This window comes from Gadus chalcogrammus, chromosome 16 (genome assembly GCF_026213295.1).
Source record: "Gadus chalcogrammus isolate NIFS_2021 chromosome 16, NIFS_Gcha_1.0, whole genome shotgun sequence".
In the NCBI taxonomy this organism is placed as follows: domain Eukaryota; kingdom Metazoa; phylum Chordata; class Actinopteri; order Gadiformes; family Gadidae; genus Gadus; species Gadus chalcogrammus.
In genome coordinates, this window is record NC_079427.1 from 6,737,815 (window position 1) to 6,757,776 (window position 19,962).

Below are 19,962 nucleotides of genomic sequence, written 5' to 3' on the forward strand. Positions count from 1 at the left end.
CACATGGCGCTTTTACGATGCACTCGGGGCGATTATCGCAATGGTCATTATTATTCAGACCACCGCACACATGCCAGCCCTTCAAGACAGGGCTCCATACCATGTCATGAACAGCTCGTGGCCCCGGGAGCACGGTTCCAGAGCCGGGCTTTGGAGGTCTGCTTTCTGCTTTTTTTTTTTGCGTTTGTTCTTGTCGCTCTCGAGTCACACGCTCCTCGCGACTCGATCGGCGTGGGCGCCCCCCGTGCCGTCTTCTCGCCCGCTCTGGTCTGGTCCCCGTCACCCCATCTGCCACCACCAGCACCAGCACCACCACCGCCACCACAATGACATCGCCAGGTTTTTTATTTTTTTCTCCTCAAACGCCACTCTGGTGTCAGCGTGAGTGAGTGCTAAGGAGGCAGGCCGCCACGATGGCGGCCTCGTCGAGGGCGTTCACATGGAAACGCTAAACATAGAAGGCCACTCGGATGCCACGGCCGCTGCCGCTCTCTTCCAAGCCAACGCCGCTGCCGCAGTTCCTTCCTTCAGAACAGATCTACCCACTACAATTATTGTCAATCATGAATAATGAATGAGATGTTTCGCTGACTGGACGGGAACAGAGGAGGTATCGCCTTGCTATGGCAGAGTGAAATGTTGCTTAGGGAAGATGATAAAACGCTAGTGTTGCCAGCTGGAAATTCACAACGCCCACTTCACGGGGGACAGGTTCTTCTAAATGCATGTGGATATAATGGGGGTTCAGCGTTTGAATCCCTTCATATTTGATTTGGTTTATTCCATTCTATTTTATGTGTATATTTGTTTGTGTGTGTGCGTGCGTGTGCATGTGTGCATGCATATGTTTCGATATAGCAACACTTCATGGCCTTGCCGTATTTTTATGTTGGAAATTATTTATTTAATACAAATTCTTAATATTTGACAATGATCGTACTATTTTAGAGCAGAACAATTGTGTTGTGTCAAGTATTTTAAAACACGAACCCAGTACAACTTAGAGAGGAGGAGGCCTCACCTTGGTCTTCGGGCCCTTCATGACGTCCACCATGACCCTCCTCTCTCCCCTAGACCGACCGACTCATCACTGCTGGACTCAAGCATCTCCTCCTCCTCCTTGTGGTAAGAGAGGGTTTTGATATATATTATGACATATATTTGTCATGACAACCATGTTTAATTTGTTCAAATATAGCAGCTTGGAATTTAAACTGAATTGAGAGCCAGAGAAAGAGACAGGGACAGAGACAGGGATAATGAGAGGCGAGGGCGAGAGAGATACACAAACAGAGAGAGAGAGTCATTGTACAAATTAGAGGACTAACTGGAGGGGAAATGTAATGGTAAAGTGTTTTTATGAGCCAGCTGAAAGTCCCCGACAGTCCGTTCTCTGTGGTTAAAATATGATCCGTCTACTGCCGATTTATCAACCCTAATTTATATTCCCATGCGCGTGTTTGTGTACTTGTCACTTCTGCTTTTCCAAGGCCCTCCATGGAGAAGGATGGGGTGCGTTTAGTATTCCGGCCCACGTTGCCTCCAGCTGAGCGGAGAGGAGGCCATATGAAAGCCATTCACTATTCACTAGCCTCCATTAGCCGCCGCATGGTGGAACGAGACCAGCATCTGCACGTTGAGGCTGTGAACAGGGATGTATGGCGGGTGATGCGGCCAGATTAACAGAGATCAATGGGTGGGCTGGAGGCGGGAATCATTATAGCCCATCCCCTCACCTGTCCCCCGGTGCCCGCTACTTGCTGTTGTGTCACTCCCCCCCCCCGCCCCCCCGACCCCTCCCGCGCGCGCTGAGCACTCACTCACAGGCCATAAAGGCCCACTGTCATGACAACCAAGCATCTGTGTCTGCGTCTCTGGCCGGTCGCCGTGCCATGTGTATGTGTGCGCGTAACGTCAATGTGTGTTTGAGTATCTGAGTGAGTGGGTGAGAGTGTGTGTAGGTGTGGATGTGTATTTGTGTAATGTTTAGGTGTGGAGGAAAAGTACATTCATATTCAGTGTAATGTTAATGATTTCCTCGACAAGCACACACACACTCACACACACACACGGGGACACAGTGATCATGCACAGTCATGCACATACATGTAAACAGAAATATCATGCGTTAAGCCTTATAATCATAGCCGAAAACACATCTGGGTTTTTTCGTGTTGTGAAATCTCAGACTCCTCCTCTTCCTGTTCCTGTTCCTCCTCTCCTCCATAAAAGGAAGCCAGGCGGATTAGCAGGGATCCCATTGGGTGTCACAGCATATGGTACCGGACAGCAAATGTGTGATGTGAAGTTGAAAATAGGTAGGCAGGGTGACCCAGGCCAAACACAGCGTATCTCAGGCCTTTCAGGTAGGTCTTCCAATATCTGAAGTCTTTGGAAGACTTCAGATATGGAAGCCACTTACAGAACCAAGCCACTTACAGAACCAATCAGCACTCTCTGTGGGCTGTCCGTCAGTGTGGGCAGCCAATAGGAACACACAGACCGGCCTGTTGGTGCACTGGCACAGAGGTGTGATACAGATGTGAAATAATATGAGAAAGAAATAACCCTCAGGATTACCGGCCATAATGTCATCGTATGTGCGGAGCTGGTCGTATTGTACCGATCCCAATTCCCCATCCTATCTCCCATTCCACATCATTACTTTTGGAGTGTTCTTTAGGTAACACATAACAAGGAAAGGAGAAGCATAGAATTTACTATTTTTGAACATTTCGGCTCGCTGGAGATAACTGGGGTTTGCTTCTCTGACGCTGCCGTTTCTTTGTTCTACTGGAAAGGTTTTACAGCTGTATCGTGCTTGTTATGTTATGAACAGCCACTTTCCCTCCTATCTACCTCCAGTGCCTCAATGATTTGACATGATTTCCAGGGAACAGCATACCAGGGAAAAAACATTCATGGGTGCACACAGAACAAATGCAAAAACAGGCCATTGTTACAAACTGACAGCATATCCAAAAATACAATTTAAATACATGATGTAACATCAGCCATTTACATCATGCATATATTATAAATGTGGTTGTATACTGGTCTAGCCTAAGAACCAACGTGCATCATTAGTCATTAAGCCACTACCAAAACATTTAAAATGTATTTACCAAAATTGGAGTATTCAAAAATGAATTCATGTTTGGTTAAACTCAATGAAATAGTAAGCCATTGAAACATGAATTAACATTAAAAGATTAGTTCATTCATGGGCTTATTTCAAAAGAATAAAGTTTAGCATGTGTTCTGCGACCGCCACCTGTGGATAACCACTTTATTATAATAGAGAAATCCTACATCAAATGGGTATTTAGAAGCATAACTCAGTATGGATATGAATATTGATATAGACAATGATAGAAAAGCAACCAAAGTCCCTTTAAAAAAGAAAAAATGAAGGGACAGGGACACCCCTGTATTTGTTGTCTTCTCTGTGCAGTAATCCACAGAGCATTTAGCAAAGCTCACGCTCAAGGCTATCTCCCTGGCCGCCCAGACTGCCCTGGACAGGGGGCCTCCGTGAAAGATTGGCCAGCCTTCGAGGTCATCGTACCCAGCATCTCAGAGCTGCCGGGGCCCCGGGAAACCTCATTCCTCAATATTGAGATTCGATCTCCAAAAACAGAGTGTGGCTATCCTTTGGAATAAATTGCCGTTTCCTCTTCTCCTGCTTGCCAGCCGGGCAATCGGGTATTAATCTCTCTACGACGCACCGCCCGGAAGCAGGGGCCCACAATATGAAGGAAAAAACAAGAAACACTGATGAAAAGAATCCCTCTTTTCCCCGGTTCAGGGAGAACGGTTTATCAGTGTTGGGACGGCACGACCGGGAAGATTGTGTGGAGTCACAGATAGCAGAGGGACTATTAATCTGCTGACAGGCTTTTGGAGAACAGTCTCTTATTACGAACAATGTTTTATTTTGGAGGGATTGAACAGCTATAAAAAAGGAATATACTACTGGTAAGAAAACGCCTTTATTCGCTTGGCAGCCCTTTTTTCCACACAAACTGCAACCCCTAGGATTTGCATGCCAATCAGGTCGTTTTACTCTTAAAGGGACACTTCACCGCCGGAGATATCAAGGTTATATGAAGTAAATAATTATATTTATTATCAATGTGCAAACGTTTTTGAAATCGGTTCAACCTAGCCTGAGAAAAGGCAGGAAGTGGTCTCTCTGGCTCAAGGTAAGAAATCCTCCAACTACCACAGTGCATTGCGCTCGCTGCCAAGGCCGCCTTAATGCACGGGCTTGCCTGGGCTGAAGCCCCAGGGCCTACGCCGATCGGGGGGCCTATCATGAGCTGCATCAAAAAAAAAAAAAAAAAAAAAAGTTTTTTTTTTTTATTATTTTTTTATTCTTTTATATTTTATACTGGCCCATGATAGGCCCCCAGATCGGCGAAGGCCCAAGACAATGTGATTTTTTGTTTGGGGCTTACAAAGATCAGGGGCCTATCATCAGCCAAGAAAAAAGAGGGCCAGTGGCCCCTTTACACCACAGCCACACTCGTCGTCGTCGTCGTCCCCCCCCCCCGTCAACAACGGCAAAATGTCGGAAATAAGTTACACATCTTCATTGTAAGATCCCCTCTCAGGGGGCCTACGAAACCTCAGCCCCAGGGCCCAATGGCAGGTTAAGGCAGGCCTGCTCGCTGCACCGCCCGCCTGTTTCCGTTTGAAGGGGGAAGGACCCATTATACTAGCGCAAGTGGTAGCGCGAGCAAACTTTGAAAAAACATATCCCCTTGAAACGTTGACTAGTTAAGACTTCTGCTCTCGTTTTTTCAAACTCATCATTTATAATACTGTACAGCATAAAAACATTTGCTAATTACAGTAGCTCTGGCATCGCTGAAGTTGGCTGCAGCCCAGGGACTCTGTGTTAGTGTCTATAGGCTATAGACTCTGGCGCGCACTGCCACTGGCTCCTCATCCTCGGCAACAGGCACGGGTGGTTCAGCTGCGCCCGCAGCAGCCTCCTCCTCTATTTGTGTCAATTCTTCCTAGCTGTATTCTGGCTCGTACAAAAATAGCCCTGAATGTCCGAATCCAACACTAGATTCTCAACTCTACTTTTTCTGCTTCACATTGCAAATTTGCTTCTGCCATTGTCGGAGGCTTGTGTCTGTCTTGTTCTCTAGCTAAGCGGTGAAGAAACATGGCGGACATTGTGTTAACATCTCGTACGCGAACTCCCGACCCCATCATTCCTTATTGGTGGGCTCACAAATTTGCGGAACCAATGGTTTGTAGTCCTCGGCCCTTCTAGCAGGCAAGCAGATTTCTACTGACATGACGTCAAACGTGTTATTTGACGTCAAGTCAGGAGTAATGTAAGGACAGCTGGGCCAAGGGAAGACTGGGTTAAACTGAGGGGAAGAAAAAACTGTTTTTTTATATTACAATAGCGATTTTATAATGATAGAAAGCCGGTTCTGTATCTGTGAAGCATCCCTTTAACTATCCCTTACTTCAGTCATAGTACATTCGGAAGCACAACAGGTCATAGAAGGATAACATCGTCTCCAATCAGCACAGAACAGCCTTGGTCACACCTCCTTTTCCAATCCATCTTCCAAGAAGTAAATCACGGCATTCCGTACTAAAAGAACAACCACTCGGAACATTGAGCAAGTGATTGTGATTGGATACCCCCTGGCCAATCACCCACTTGGAAGGTGGAGAGCTGGATTTGGATGCACAAATGCATCCCAGGTTAAGGTGCATTTCATCACTAGTTGTGAAGTTAATCTTGTTTTATTTAGGCCATACAGCGCTTGATTGCACACCGCCTGTGATCTTGCATAAAGATGTGGTAAAAGCACTTGAATTGAAATGTGTCACCCTATTGCAAGAACACAAAGCTGCTCACCATTGAGGTGTATACCAATTCCTTGTGGTAAGGGAAGAAAAGGACTTCAATAATATGTGAAAGTAGAGAATATTAACAGGATAGCATCGCTATGAGCGATTAAACCAACCCTGAAGAGAAAGCCTGATTGTATATCTTCTTGTTAGTGGTGGGGGGTGATACCCATACCCAACAAAATCTGATATGCTTTTGAAAGAACCTACAATATATAACACGATAGGACTGAAATATGTAAAAACAGAGTAATAGATAGAAAAATATTGTGCACGGCCTGCATGCAATTATGGGAAAATGAAACAAACCCTACTAACACATATTGGAAACTTGATCCGTGAAACCGGTTGGTGCCGAAAGGTCAAAACCTTTTTAATTCCATCTTCAGAGTAAACCATATGCAAAAGACAACAGTCCGCTGCAGAATAAAAGTACAGCCTGTTGTGCCAAACCATCATCCAACAGCTGTCAGGGACTGTGCCATCTCCCACCTACATTAAAGGTTGGAGTACGCGATTGCGAAACGCCAGCAGATTTTGAAATACACAACTCAAATGGGATCCATACCCCCTCATCCTCAACGCTGACTCTGACTCATCCACCCATTCCAAGGTACCTGGACGCGCAATCAGCACGAGCGCGAACAGAGATGCGCGAGAGCGAGCCAGGCTAGCGTAGGTTTTTCGTTTAAACACATGGCACTACATTCAGCTGTAAATTGCACCCAGGAAAACTCGCGGGAAGTAGGGGTGTTGGGGGGTGCTGCAACACCCCCGGGCCGAGGCCCCTGTCTTATCACAGAAAACGATCATTTCTAAAAACTCTCCGGCCAAAGGTGGAGATTCTTCTGAAAACGCCGGTTATGGTGTTGTCGTTTCAACGGGGAGAACGGGGTTTTAGGTTCTGAAGCGTCACATTATGCACCAGAAATGCTTAACGTCATGTGAGCGTCCGCTGTAGCCGTATTGGTCCGAATATAACACAACTCCATTGTAATACACCTATATTGGAAAAAAGATTTGAAGACCAGATCTTGATTTCATGAATAAATAAATTGTATTAATTGAAATAATATACGAAAATAAAAAGGCATAGAATAAAACACTGCATTGCCACTAAACAGTAGGGCAAATAGGGCCGTACTGATGTGTACCAAAGACTGTCCTGACACTACCTCCTCTGCCCCGCTGTGTTCGCTCTTGGCTAGTAGGTCGCTCCTAACTGTTTCGGCCCGGGTGGCAACATCGAGTCATCCCTCGCTGCGTGTCCAAGGCATGTTGAGACGCAGCATTTATTTAATGCTCATATGTCCTAGTGCTGAAAAGAAGGTTATATGAAAAAGTGTGAGGGTAGGCGGTGGTGCGCTAAACTTGTTCTGTGAGCAGCTGGATGTGAACCATGGTGGTGAAGGAAGTGAACACAACGATCGATTTTCAACTGTGCGCGCATAGCACTGGTGTATTGAGCTGCGCTGCTATATATCTTTTTTATATCAATGTGACGAGTTTGCGAGTCTGGTGCAGGCCGGGTTTTTTTTTTCCCAGCACCCCCTGCTGAGAAATACGTTTCTCGGGCGGCTATGGTTGCACCAGATGTTTAAACATTAAACGGTCACATAATCATTAGCTATTTTTAGAAAATGTTAATGTTTGTTGTCATATCATTGTATTGGAAGTCCTGGTTTTCACTAGGGTTGCCGCGGTGTGGACATTTTCACACCGAGTAATACACTCGCCTCAACACCGGTATTACCGAGTATAAACGGTATAAACTTTGAAACTAGGTCAACCGCCACACAAGCATCGGTTTTTAGACCCTTCTCGTCCTTCAGTTGCCGCAAACGTTCAAAAGCTGCGCCTAGGATTATTCTTGATTTCAGTTTTTCTCTTTCAGCGTTTTTATTATCAATTACTCTCTGAAAAAGAGTTTTCCTTCTCTTTGCTGGTGGTGGTGGTGGTGGTGGTGGGGATGGTGGCGTCTTGTCTGCCATGGAAATTGTCTTCTACTGCTAGGTCCAAATGTGGATTAACTAGTTCCAGTAGATACCGCAGGATAACAACAAACAGGAGCTTGCTCTGGGTCACGAGCTCTGGGTCACGAGTACTGCACGAAGGGGTCGCGCGGGGCGCGCGGGGGAGGGGGAGGGGGAGTGCAGTACGACCGTTTGATTGACGTACTTACTGTCCAATGAAACTCGGTGGCAATGGAAATGATTGGCTGGAGTTTTTCGAGCCCTGCCCGTTCCACAGATGATTGACAAGTTTAATTTTCATGTCAGTACTTCTAACTCAGTGGCTGTAAGCGGGTTATGATAAGGATTTCAAGTAATTTTGCAAAAATGGCCAAAAAAGCGAATCACCTACGCAACCTTTAAGATAAGATTCTTATAAGAACCCAGTGTACTATTAATGTGTTAATGCAAATACGACATACTTCAGGTAATACCTCTGCTATGGCAATGTAAATAAACATTATTTTTGTTATCATGCAGTCTCACCATCTGTCACTTACCTTCAGACTAGATGCACCTACCTTTCATATCTGAGGTTTGACAAGTACTTGCTGCAATGCCAAATAATTATCGACCAACTATGCAACATTAAAGCTAAGCAGAAAAATGTTGACATTTGTATAAAGTGTACAACTTCTTGTCTCTTACTAACAATCCATCTTCTCAACAGTGGATCATGGACCTATAAAGAAAGCAGTGGAGACGTGAAGCCATGTTGTCATCGTCGTATTGATGGGACTTCTGGGAAATGTGGTTTTTATGGGTCACTTCCTCACAACTATGAGTATTAACTGTTAACTTTTCTTAAAATAAATTTATTTTGTTTTAAATAAAACTGAATCAAAAAATGAATTCGTATTTTATTTTCATTCAAAATACAGAATTTAGAGATAAAACTGAGATGCGGAACCTTTGGTTCACGTCTCAGGTTGACTGCGGCACTACTTTGACAACGCACTTGTATTGAGTCAGTCGATCTATCTGACGCTTGGAGATCTGTACAACTAGTAAAGAAGATGGCTGCGCCCATAGTCAATGGGGATCGAGCTGTATTTTCTTTGTATTTGTACCACGTTGGGGGTTGTAATGTCGATTTTAAATCCTCTTACACACTTGATTTCATTGCTGCTTTAATCCGGTCACCAATTTATGCATTGCACGGTCATGCTTTGTGTGCAATTCAATGTAAAGTTGTGTTTTCAAGCTGGTTTGCTAAAGAGGCTATGTTGCTAATGATGACTAGCCCGCTACTACCCCTCGTGGCTCGACAGAAACACGACAGATCTTGTTGAAATTAAAATTGGCGAAAATGACAAGATATTATTGCAATGTAAAAGGCTTGCAATGAAAATGCCTACCATCAAAATGGATAGCAGCATAATGCTGCTATCCCTTTTGATGATGTGGGGTGTAGGCTGGTACGACGACCAGCTTCAGCGAGAACGTGACGTATTTCCCTTGCTCCAGCCTTCCAGTTTGCTATTTGTGTCCGACGAGTTTAAGAATAACTATTTTGGAAAAAAATAATCCAGTGTATAATGGTTGCCAGCCTTTACAGAAACATTAACATTGCAAGCCTTTTACATTGCAATAATATTTTGCCATTTTCGCCAAATTTTATTTCAACAAGTGCTGTCGTGTTTCTGTCGAGCCACGAGGGGTAGTAGCGGTCTAGTCATCATTAGCAACATAGCCTCTTTGGCAAACCAGCTTGAAAACACAACTTTACATTGAATTTCACGCAAAGCAAGACCATAAATTGGTGACCGGATTAAAGCAGCAATGAAATCAAGTGTGTAGGAGGATTTAAAATCGACATTACAACCCCCAACGTGGTACAAATACAAAGAAAATACAGCTCGATCCCCATTGACTATGGGCGCAGCCATCTTGTTTGCTAGTTGTACAGATCTGCTCGCTCTACTTTGAAAGCGACGAGATACTACGACCGGAAGGGGGCGTGCCTCAGTGAAATGCCGCAAGAAAGCTGGGAGATTGGCGACTTGACCACTTCGTACATCCAAATGTGTTGTTATTATACACGTGAGTTCACTGCGTTGACAGATATCTATATATTTCTCAATCATCAAAATGTCCATCTTTACTCCGACAAATCAAATACGGCTGACGAATGTGGCAATCGTGAGGATGAAAAGGGGAGGACAACGATTTGAAATTGCCTGTTACAAAAATAAAGTGGTGAGCTGGAGATCTGGAGCGTAAGTATTTGTTAACACTGAATAACGTGATAACTATAACAGTTTGTTTTTCTATCCAATTTTTCCTCAGACAGATCTAAACTATAAACACCTTTGTCTGTTTTCATATAGGGAGAAAGATCTGGAAGAGGTTCTGCAAACCCATTCAGTTTTTGTCAACGTTTCCAAAGGGCAGTTTGCCAAGAAAGATGACTTGATCAAATCGTTTGGAACAGAGGATATTACCGAAGTTTGTAAGCAAGTAAGTTACGTGGACATCTTTCTGTAGTTAGTATTGAGTGACTACTTACATAGCTACATTATGCGAGTTAAAGCTCCATCTCAATCGCAATATTGTAACGTCATTGTAAATCATCATCATGACTTGCTTTATTTCTCCATGTCCATGGACAGATTTTAGCCAAAGGTGAACTCCAGGTTTCTGACAAAGAAAGGCATGACCAACTGGAGACCATGTTCAGGGACATAGCGACGATCGTGGCAGAGAAATGTGTCAACCCAGAGACGAAGAGGCCGTACACGGTCAGTATGATCGAGCGTGCCATGAAGGACATCCACTACTCTGTGAAGCCCTACAAGAGCACCAAACAACAGGTAGGCAGCTGAATGTCCACTTTAGTTTCATAATAAAAACTATTAGCCAATACCTTAGTCACACACGACTTTATCTTTGTTTACTTTTAAACTTTTCCGCTCATTTTATTTGATTTAATGTCCGTAATTCTGCTGCAGTGAACGCCAAATCCCCAGCTGGGAAGTTGTATAAAGTTGAGTTTAGCGTTATCTTATTTTAACACATGATCCTGCAAGTGTTAAGGAATCCAAGCTAGTGCCTCGACGTGTGACCTCGATGTCCTGCTGTGTGCCTCCCAGGCGCTGGAGGTCATCAAACTGCTGAAGAAGTCAATGGAGATCCAGCGGGCCTACATGAGGCTGCGGTTGGTCCTGCCGGCCAAGGAGGGCAAGAAGCTGAAGGAGAGGCTGATGCCTTTCCTGAAGGTGGTCGAGAGCGAGGACTTTGACGAGCAGCTGGAGATGGTGAGTGCCTCGTAAAAACATAATCGGAACAAAGTTCAACAACCTGCGTGACAAAGTACAATCCCCAGGGAATTCCATGGCAGTGTTACATAGTCCTAGTTACATTCTGTCAGTAACCAAGCAGTGTGTATATCTGTGAATATAGCTCTGAATGTATAAATGGTCATATGTGCTTGTTGTAATACCACGACACATGACCAATTCTACCATTACTAGAGTTAATGTCAGCCATTAAATAGCCCCCATATATATTCCTCCCCAAACACAGGTGTGTCTGGTGGACCCCGGCTGCTTCAGGGAGATCGACGAGCTGATCCGCTGTGAGACCAAGGGCCGGGGCTCTCTGGAGGTCCTCAACCTGAAGGATGTGGAGGAGGGAGATGAGAAGCTGGAGTAACTCCACCCCTTAACCCTTCTACCCACGACCCTCCAACCCCGTTGCTACCTAACCCGAACCCACTTAACCCTTACCCCTCAACACTTCAGACCCCAACTCTTTGCCCTCAACTCTTAACCTTCTTTAACCCTTTGCCCGTAACCCATCTACCCACAACCCCGTTATCCTCCACCATTTGCCCACTAACCCTATCCCACTTTACCCGCAAACCTTAACCAAGTTAAACCCTAAAACCCCTTACCCTTAATCCTCAACTCTCAAACTTCTCCAACCCCAATTTACCCTAAACCTCTCACATCTAACCCTTAATTCCACTACTGAAGCCCCATTGCCCTTATCTCCAACCTCCATCACCATGGACCCTCTGTGCCTCCATATATATATATATATATAACGAGCATCCTGGTACACAGAGGGCATACTCTCTATATCGCTAATTCACACTATTCCACTTTGAATCCATGATGCCATTCCTGTGTTCCAGCCACTGAATATTTAGAGAGTTTATTCGGCTGCTCATGGCTGTCTTGGTTTCTTGTGTGCAGTTTGAGCCTTCCAACGAGCGATGTACTTGACTTTAGTTGGGGGGTTTTCATCCCATCTTAAGTCACAATTTGATTACATTATTGGAGTTTGGATCATATTACAAGAATATTGTCCATGCCTTTTTATTTTACCACTTGTGATCTATAATCATTGCTTACTGTGTAATTTGCTTCATCCAATAATTTATTTTGTCATTAAATATATTGAAATAAATTACCTTGTTAAATGGTTGATTAATTCACCCACTTTTAAATGTCTTAATTCCCCCCACTTCAGAAATTTGGCGATGCATTGTCAACATAGTGACTTATACAATTATTATTATTTTTATTCATTTGGATGCAGTGATGATAGCTTTCTAATCATTTTTTAAAATCAAGGTTGATCTCGTACTGCTCAAGTTAGCGGAGAAGCTCCTTGAAAGAGAAGTGATTTGAATAATTTAAAAAAATCCCCATAATTATCCTTGAATGTGGATCTTTTTTTGTCTAGGTTTTCTAGTATGTCTGTGCTGAGATTAAGATGTGTCCAGTGTGCTGCCTCCGTTTCTTGCTTATATTTTAAATGGTAGGGCATTTTAACAAAACAAAACATAAATCCAGTATAAATGATCGGTTTGCAGTGAAGTGATAGTGTTAGCGTCAATGTTGTGCTTTTCCCAACCAACACCTAGGACCAGGTCACAACCAAACATTCTTGAAACCCAAGTGTGCACCAGCAACCTGCATCACCCTGTGAGGATAATATAACATGGCAAAGAAAATTTTACTTAAAAACTGAAAATAGCTTCTATTTGCATAATTATTGGTGTTAATATTCTTCCACTCATCTAATAGGGATAATATGAATATTTTACTTTCCATCACATATTGTATCCAGTGTGAGATACCTTCTTATTTGAAGTCTATTTAAAGCCTTCAAATATGGTGTTCACACATTTAGAATTTCAGAACCGGTGGCTATATCCTTTGATACGACAAGGCTTTGAACATCCGGGGACACCAGTATTGAGAAAGAGACACCCACACGTTTCATGTCAAGTTTAATTCCACAGAGAGAGAGAGAGAGAGAGAGAGAGACCCAACAACACAGTGATAGCTCAATGTAAGATTAGCCCTGTTACCTGTTAGCACACCAGCAAGACCAGAGGACATTCATTCACTAATCCCTGCTCAAAACACATGCTGGAGGTTGGGTTATTTGGGGGTAAGCATTAGCACAAGGACTCTTCCCACTTGGAGGTCCTGAGTGTTGAACCATCAATCCTCCACTTATACCAGACACCCTGTTTCACACTGTAGTGTTTGCCACTCTTATTTAAACTTTGTATGGCAGCTGTAAAAAAAAAGCTAATATTACTCTGGAACCATATTTAGGACAAGGCCACACAATATATTAATCAGGTTTGGTATATTACATGTAAACAGCATTCTAAGTAAACTCCCAAAAGCGCATGTACAATATTTCCATTGAATTTAACATACAGCTTGAACATCTCACTCCATATTATAAGGCACCTCACGGTGTATGGCAAGGCTTCATCTTAAATGCCATTAGGCTAGGATAATGGCATCATAATGACACAGAATAGGCCTACTCTTTAGAAGAGCAAATTACATTTAAAACCAACATGCTATGCATGACAGCTACCCCTCCTACATATACAAAGTATAGATATATGACCAACTATTTTAGTATCACACATAATTGTTATTCCCATGGAAGTAGTTTGGAATGTTAAACGTGTATAGGAAGTGGCATATTTCCGGTAACCCATGAACAATTAGGCACAATAACGGTTTGACATAGGCAAAAACAGACTTGTGCTGTATTATGCAGACATCATTAGGCCTCTCCTGCTGTTTAAACAAGGACAACGGGGTCTGCTTTTCATTCCACAGGTAGGCCTAGTGTGGTTACCCATAAGAGTCCATATAGTTGAACATACTTGAATCATCAGATGGGCTCAGAGTGAGCCCTGTTGTACTGGCTGTTGGTAAACGTTGTTCTATGGATGGTGCTCAGAGGGTTTTCACTCTCCTCCTGCTGCGGGTACCTGCTCACCGGCACCGACCCAACGGGCTCTTGAGACCGTGGTGGGCACCGGGTTAGCAGAAACGCGCCCCCGGCGACCATCAACGCAAAGGAGATCCAGCCGAGGTAGAGCGCAGGGCCCCAGTCGCGCTGCAGATCTTTGGCGCCCTCTAGAGGCTGACTGGTGTGGTGACACGTCCAGGCCATGGGAACCAACAACAGTATCCCGGACACAACAAAGAGCGCTCCGGACGCCAGCTTCACCTGACCACGCGTTGGGAACCACACAATCCCCGCGGTTCCCACTGCCACGGCGAACGCGCCGGCTCCTATCGCAGCCCGACCAGCGCCCTCCACGTGCGGAAGTTTCCAGAGAGCGACATGAGTCTCTGGTAAAATGAGCAATGGAGACTCCCGTCATGCGCCAGGTCCCAGTGGTCCCAATCCAACCACACCCCGTCCCAGTACGCGGGCAGGGTGGCGGTGACGTTGTCAACGGTGCCGCTCACCTTCCAGAGCGACAGGCAGCGGGTGAAGATGCTGCACAGCCAACCGGTGACGCCCAGGCCCAGTGCGGTCCGTTCCAGCCAGCGATCCATGACTTGTCCGGGCCGCCGCTGCTGCTGATTCCTCGCTCCCGGCACGGCGCTGCCAACCAGAAACAGCTGCTCAGAGCGGAGGGCGGGTTCTGTGTTTAGTGTGTGTGGCTGTGTGTTAGGATGATAAAGAGAGAGAGAGGGAGAGGTAGCGAGGAAGAAATAAATTCAGCAGCTCTGAGTGCGTGCATGTGTGCGTGTGCGTGTGTGCGTGTGCGTGTGTGTGTGTGTGTGTGTGTGTGTTGAAGAAACGCACAGGGAAAGGGATGAGGGGACACAAGAGATTATCAAGGTTTGGACATGTTTGGACATGTCTAGACCAAATCACTGATTTTGAGTTTGTGTGTGTGTGATTTGATGGAAAATAACATATTTAGTTTAGTTGTAATAATTCAAGCTTTGTTTCCTTCAGGTTTTGTTATCTAGCCCCCCCCCCCCCCCCCCCCATTTGTAAGTTCCCCTTTGCTTAACTTTTGCCTGAGCTGAACCTGTCACAAGGACCCCCTATATATATATATATATGAGTAAAACTCAACATTTCCCTCACATGATATGTGGAAAAATCCATGTGTTGAGGTGGCAACAGTGTTAAACGGTGTTGGAAACTGGGCTCACTCTGCTGGAGAGGAGACTGGTGTATGCATACATAAACAAGTAATCACTTCGCTATTGTGTGCTTTTTCAGATTTAGAAGTCTCATCCGTCCTAGACGCAATCTCATAAAGGAATCGCCATGACTGTGTTTGTGTTTGTTTGAGGGAGAGAGAGAGAACACACAGATGGGTGTGTGTGTTCCCTTGAGCCTGGGCTGGTTACAGCACTGCTACATGCATGTAGCAAAACCAGTTAGCCCACATGGGTGGGACTCTGGAACAGCAGTAGGGAAATCCCATGTTTGCTCTGCTCTGCCTTTATAACAATCTCAGCCTCTCTCTCTCTCTCCGTTGAGATCAGCAGTGGGACAAAGATGAGCCTGTGTTGGGGCTTCTGGCTGAGCGCTTTGTTTTAACGTTGAAGCGCCACAACCTCATATAACGGGAGAATGAGGAGCGTTCCCTCAAATAGAAGGACGCGCTTCATGTTTCCATGAAGTCTTTGTGCGGTGACTCAGCTGAAAGACACGCAGACACTCCTTCGGATTCCCATTGTTATGCAAAACATCTCCAACTGATGCAAATACAAAAACATAAAAACAACAGCAGCTCTATTAAACCTTTATTTGCAATTCCCTGAAGTGAATCACAAAAAACCCTCTAAGTCGTACTAACATTATGTTTTTTCTACTGGCCTCTATGAGTATGTTATACTAATTTGAACAACCATGCAAAATTCCACATGCTGCATTGGCTGCTGAGGTTTGAAGCAAAGGGGATGGCATTATGGGAGTTCTAACTACATTTCCCATGAGCCCATGCTCATTGTTTGTCAAGGGTTAGTTACCTGAAAGATTTGAGGGTTTATTTCAAAGGAAAGGTGGGCTGAAACTGATAAGGGGGTTCGGAAAGCAAATAAACACTATAATCCGTCAAATCAACGTGGGATCTATACAAATAACATCTTCTCTTACTTTAACCAATTCTGTCATTCCATTGCCATTTTATTTTCTGCATCTTAGACATTTCAGCAGATCCATGTACATAAAATTAGGCTGTAATGCCGATGATGGATGTTCGAATAGAATCCCCCCCTCCCCACCCCCCCACCCCCATTTATCACACGTAGTTCTTGAAGGCGTAGCCGCTGTGCGAGGTGCGGGTGGTCCGCGCCGCCCGCCTGTACCCGCCCGAACCCCCCCCGCCCTGGCGGCGGGCGGGGGGCAGCTGCCGCACATCAGCGCCCCCCCGCACAGCAGCAGGCCGCCGGTCACCCAGCCGATGTAGATGGCGGCCCCCAGCTCCTTCTTCAGCACGTCGGGGACGCGCGGGTTGCGGAAGTCCCTGACGATGCCGTTGGCCGTCCAGGACACGGCCACCAGGGTGGCGAGCGCGCTCAGGGCGAACACCAGGCCCGCCGCCGCCACCACCCGGCCCTTGGCGCGCGCGTGGCCCAGGCAGTTGGTGCAGCGGGCCCCCAGCAGGAAGAGCAGGAAGGCCAGGCAGCCCAGCACCAGGCTGATGCACACCAGGCCCCTGGCGGCCTGCAGGTCGGGCTCCAGGTCCAGCAGGGCGTCGTAGATCTTGCACTGCATCTGGCCCGTGTACTCGCTGACGCACGTCATCCACAGGCCCTCCCAGAACACCTGCATGACCACCAGGTGGGTGCCGATGAAGGCCGTCACCTTCCACATGGGCAGCCCGCAGATCAGAATGATGCCGGCCACGCCCAGCATGGACAGGGTGAAGCCCAGCTCTTCCAGGCCCATGGTGGTGGGGGTGGCTGGGGGGTGGTGGTGGTGGTGGTGGTAGTGGTTTGGGGAGGTCACTCCTGAGGGAGATAGAGGAGGGGAGGGTGAGAGAGTAGAGGGAGGGAGGGAAAGAAGGGAGAGATGGAGGAGGGAGACGGAGAGAATGAGGGGGAGAAAGCGGGAGCAGGAGAGAGCGTTTGGGGAGAGAGGGAAGGAAGGGAGACAGAGAGGAGAGGGAGAAATAAATCAATGAATATTTACATTGTTACTGGGACTCCTTTTAGCAAATCAGGAACAGCCATTGGAATTAACACAAATGGAAACAATATGATATCCCTGCAGTTTTATGTATTTATTTATCTTTGCCTTGATATAATGGCATTAAATGTGTCTATTGTACATTTCATGACACCAAACACTGTAGGTAGAGCATCATTTCTCGACCTGAATATAAATGAAACAACAATTTCCCCAGATGTTTTGAAGGTACTCCTTTCTTGGGAAATCTTGTGTAGGTTTGGTTAGTTTGTCAAAGACGAGCCACTAGGGGTCAGTGTGCCATCAGAGACACAGTATTTTCGCTAGAATAATGCTCTTCATGAAAATGCAAATGATGTACTTAAAAACTAAACCGTAAATCAATGTATTTTCATCAGTATGACAAATTGTATGTTTCATAGGTTGTAATGTTGTTGAAAGTTGTCAAGTGAAAGGATTTTTTGTTCAATCGCAAATTTTACTCCGATCCAAGAGTAGACACGAATTAACTGAAAAAAAAAAAAAAAAAAAAAGAAGTAAAGGAAAATGACGACAGAAACCGTCCTCGCTGTAACCGAAAGGCTGGGCGTGGTTGGAGATGTTTTTTCGTTACATTCCCAGAACGGAATCACATGACCACTCCAAATGCTCCCGGTTTCGCCTGATAAGACCAGTTTACACAACAAAGCAGACCACTCTCCCCACCGTAAACCCAAATTGAATAAAAAAAGAAACCCAAAACTTTCGAATAAACAAAAAATGGACATTCAGTAACAGGTATTCAACCTGCTGGGGTGTACCAAATCCCTGTTTGTAAGAATATATCTATCAGACATGAATTGCTTCACATTTTGATGAACTTTGGATGACTAGGCCTATGTTTCAATAATTTCTCTCCTGCACATCAACACTTTTATTTATACTTATCTCTCAACATAATGAATACCAGGTTTCACAAACATGGATTCACCCTCTTACACTCATATAGATAGCTGACTAACTACTAACCAAGAACCATCTAACTAACAAACCAACTAACCTACTAACTAGCAAGCAACCATGTATTGTGTTTGCCCAGAGTTTAAGCTGACATGAGCGGTGAGATCATCTCTTTAACAGGAAAAGGAGTGTTGTTTCAGGTGAGAACTGGTTCTTCCTTTACTTTCATAGACTTGTGCTGAGTTTATCAAACGTGCCAAGTGTCAAACACAGAAAAAAATGTAGGACTAATGTGTGCACAGTGAAACGGATCATGTGGCCAATCTAAATAGAAACCTAATCAGCTATTGTCATGTCTGTCTCAATGAATAGCTGCAACTCATGATGATAGACAGACTTTCCCATACGTCAGGTACAAACATCCAAACAACAAACACTTCCATCAGGGTCTTTGATGTTCCTCAGTGGAAAGGGGATCTGCGTGGGTGGGGAGGACCCCCCTGGCTGAGCGGGGCTGATTGCTCAGGAGGGGTTTTCCCTGCACTGGTCTGGGGGATCTGTTAGAAATAAGCATTGACTTTGGCCTCCTTGTCATTAATCAAGGTGGTGACGACACAGGCCAACACTAGCAGGCCAAAGTGTGGTACAGGGAACAAAAAACATATTGTCGTGGAAACCATGTCGCAAACAAAAAGGAATACTAAAGTGATTGCTGGAGTCATTACGCAAGCAATTAGGAATGAGCGAGTAATTCAGTGAGAACACAATGGAGTTTCCGAGCCAAGATGATACAGAGTGTCTTGAAAAACGCCAGGAAACGCCATACTAGGAAACAAGATAGGTTGGGCTTCTGCTGAATGAACGGCAGGGAGGATACATTCCCCACCTTTCACCACCCAAGCGGCCATTACAGAGACTAGGGAGTTGTGAGAGAGGTCAATAATTGTAGACAAATAAACGTTTTTTAACTGAAAAAACGATTTCATGGGAAAGATGTAAACAATAATCGATGAACATCCAGATGTACACAACCATCCACCTTTCCTTCTACATTCTGAATCATTGATGTTCTGAACTACAGTGAAACTGTGTTGTTTGCGTAGCAGGGTTTTGACATTATCCACCACTATGCCGGGCACGCCTCTACAGGGTCACCCAGTGAGCCCGGACTGGTTTGGGAACATTCTCCTTTCATTGGTGGTTGTTTTTCTCCCATGAAAGGAGAAGACTAGCCATATGACATGAGATCTGTTGCACTCCTGTCCCCTTTTATCCACAGCTTTGACTAACTTAACCCAGTGTGTGTGTGATTGCTAAATATATATACATCCTCACTACGTTGTTCCTTCTTAAGACATTTGTAATTGTTGTTTAGAAGAGAGTTGTAAAGCTGAAAGTATTCACAATCGTCACTTTATTTAGTGAATGCCAGGTGGACATTCCACAGTAAGGAACGGTTCAGTAACTTGGTTCTGATCATGAATCAACAAAGTCGTCGTCTAAACATACAAAATGTACATAAATATATTACTCTGGTGTAACTTCCTTCTCACACTGAGCAGCTAGGTCATTTGTGGAGTCAGATTGAAATCCTACTGACACTTTAAAAAAGGCAGGTCTTTGAATGAGCATGACCAGCTGAATTTTAGAGGTGAAAGAGGTAAAATCCTGAGATCAACCTTTCTGGAGACTA

The 19,962-nt window shown here is 45.0% G+C and overlaps 2 protein-coding genes and 2 pseudogenes across 2 annotated transcripts; 2 read left to right on the forward strand and 2 right to left on the reverse strand.

Annotated features, from left to right (window-relative positions):
• Nucleotides 1–19,962, forward strand: part of LOC130405313 (uncharacterized) — a 131,459-nt pseudogene that overhangs the window by 84,390 nt on the left and 27,107 nt on the right.
• On the forward strand, nt 9,768–12,269 carry LOC130405886 (ribosome maturation protein SBDS-like). Its single transcript, XM_056611189.1, has 5 exons — nt 9,768–10,117; nt 10,229–10,358; nt 10,511–10,711; nt 10,991–11,155; nt 11,424–12,269. Exons 1-5 carry the CDS (start codon nt 9,990–9,992, stop codon nt 11,550–11,552), a joined length of 753 nt encoding a protein of 250 aa, XP_056467164.1. The 5' UTR covers nt 9,768–9,989; the 3' UTR covers nt 11,553–12,269.
• Nucleotides 13,130–14,780, reverse strand: LOC130405889 (claudin-4-like; annotated as a pseudogene).
• On the reverse strand, nt 16,161–17,090 carry cldnj (claudin j). Its single transcript, XM_056612280.1, has 2 exons — nt 16,508–17,090; nt 16,161–16,168 (listed from the first exon to the last, which is right to left on the reverse strand). The coding sequence occupies exons 1-2, from the start codon at nt 17,088–17,090 to the stop codon at nt 16,161–16,163; spliced, it is 591 nt and encodes a 196-aa protein (XP_056468255.1).

Excerpts from the sequence above, each read along its gene's own strand:
- LOC130405886 (XM_056611189.1), top strand. The coding sequence starts at position 9,990 with ATGTCCATCTTTACTCCGACAAATCAAATACGGCTGACGAATGTGGCA. Across the intron at positions 10,359-10,510 it reads TTACCGAAGTTTGTAAGCAA|ATTTTAGCCAAAGGTGAACT; the intron begins GTAAGTTACGTG and ends GTCCATGGACAG. Across the intron at positions 10,712-10,990 it reads ACAAGAGCACCAAACAACAG|GCGCTGGAGGTCATCAAACT; the intron begins GTAGGCAGCTGA and ends TGTGCCTCCCAG.
- cldnj (XM_056612280.1), bottom strand. The coding sequence starts at position 17,090 with ATGGGCCTGGAAGAGCTGGGCTTCACCCTGTCCATGCTGGGCGTGGCC.